This window comes from Poecilia reticulata, linkage group LG23 (assembly GCF_000633615.1).
Source record: "Poecilia reticulata strain Guanapo linkage group LG23, Guppy_female_1.0+MT, whole genome shotgun sequence".
In the NCBI taxonomy this organism is placed as follows: Eukaryota; Metazoa; Chordata; class Actinopteri; order Cyprinodontiformes; family Poeciliidae; genus Poecilia; species Poecilia reticulata.
In genome coordinates this window covers 12,831,849-12,833,710 of record NC_024353.1, presented here as the reverse complement: position 1 = coordinate 12,833,710, position 1,862 = coordinate 12,831,849, and the positions used below count along the sequence as shown (strand labels likewise).

General features: G+C 34.3%; 1 protein-coding gene across 16 annotated transcripts in view; it reads right to left on the bottom strand.

The window, feature by feature from the left end:
• LOC103459572 (pleckstrin homology domain-containing family A member 5) overlaps nt 1–1,862 on the bottom strand; it is a 190,252-nt gene that overhangs the window by 59,463 nt on the left and 128,927 nt on the right. The window contains exons 16-17 of one of the 16 annotated variants that reach the window (XR_001776212.1): nt 944–1,043; nt 24–619 (exon numbers count right to left, since the gene is read on the bottom strand). The exons of 13 other annotated variants lie outside the window; for them this stretch is intronic. Coding sequence is in view for 2 of the 3 variants with exons in the window: in XM_017302817.1 (XP_017158306.1) it covers nt 1,011–1,043 (33 nt within the window). In the remaining variant the exon portion in view is untranslated. 2 more of the 16 variants (XM_017302818.1, XM_017302817.1) reach the window with 2 other exon arrangements.

The window sequence follows — 1,862 nt, the reverse complement described above, 5'->3', positions numbered from 1 at the left end:
AAATGTCCTTTGCTGCACACTGTCAGAATGGTAGACTGGCAGACAAATGCCTAGTTAACATGACTGGTTGTTATAAAGTGCAATACAATTATTTCTTAATACAAGTAATTTTGGAGCTGAACAAAATTATTCTGATCAAATATTTGTCTGGCAGAAGTTCAGACAGACTCCCACCACTGTTATTCAGAATGCATCATTTAATGTATAGTTTTAGGCACATGAGTGTATCTTTTTACTTAATGAGCATTCTAAATTATTTCTAACCAGATACTTTAACTTATGGTTGTTTGCAAGAAGCTTATTAATAAATAAATAGATTTAACACCAGTTTTTAGTCGTCTAAAACGTAACTTATCAACTCAGCTGGTGAATGTTGATTCCTGCTCCCCATTCTCCACTTACCTGGCTGTCCCACCCCACTTCACCTGGAGAAAATATTAACACAAAAACAACTTACCTAATTTTCTTGGGGAATATTTCATCTGCTTCTTTCTCTTTGGCCAAATAGAAACTTCTTTCTCTGGTGGCTGGTCCTTATTATCATCCTCCACACTCGTAGCATTAGCCAACTTTGTCCCCCCCACCATGTGTCCTTAGGCTAGTCTGGGTCTTCATGTGGCTAAAGTCGCCAAAGCAAAGAACACAAGCACTGTGTCACATCAGCCTAGTTGCTAAATAATGCACATAAAGGATAACTTTGACTAACATATTAGCTTTTAATTTGCTAGATTAAAATTGGAGGGAAAAAACAATTTGCCCATCTTTAAAATATGTTTAATATTAAGGGCCAACTTTACAGTAATAGGAGTTTAATAACTTTAGCTAACATTAACTTACAGCAAGGTAGGATTGGCTTGAATTGCTCATAGCTAACATTACAGAGAAAGAGAACATAGTCAATGTTATTTTCTCAAAGAAAATGTAAAGTTAATAAGACACATACCTCATATGTATTAGATATCAAACTTCGGCTTCTTTTTAAACAGGAGGTCTGGCCGTTATAACTTGTGTTAGGTTTGCCCCACAATATCAAGTACACATCGCTGCAGCAAACAGAAAGGGGCGGGGACGGACCTCTGTCAGTCTCTTACCTTATTTGGAAATGGGAAAATTGCACTCCAGAAGTGAAGGGGGAGCTATTTCCTATATTATCCGCGTTCTCCCGTTTAAATTTTCTTTTGAAATCTGTGATTTAGCTTCATCTGTAGGAAGGAGTTTCACTCTCAGCATGTATTTCAACTTCTTTTTTATTTACTTCAGCGCAGCTCACAGCTTTTAACAAATTCCGTAGCTTTCTGTGTACTTCTAAATCTGCTTCTTAGTCGCATCTTTTCGGGCCTGGTACTGCCTCTAGTGGCGTGGGGGTGGTAACACAACTAATATAATTACGTCACTAAACGAGAATACCACAAAATCTTTATTATTTACTATTAATTTTGCCATTACTGGCAACGTRAAAGATAAATTATCTTCTAAAATACCATATTTTTCTTCAGGATGTAAAGCTAATTAGGTGACATAAAACCTTTATACATTATAAATAACATCTACATATCTCCATCAATTATAGAAGGAAGAAAAGAAATAAGACATGAAAAACAACATTATCAACAACAATAAAAATACCATATACAAAATATACATAAGAAATTTAATTGAGCAAAAGTCAATAACAAACAAATTAATTAGGTTCAGGATTGTTAAACAAGCAATAATCCGCCTTTTTGTTTTGTTGGTAAAGTCCTACATATAGGAAAAAATATGATTAAACTATTTAGTCTTCCAAGGTGGAAATTTTTCTTTGACTCTAAAACAATAAAATAAAACTAATTAATAGAATCATAATATCAACAATTAGTGCA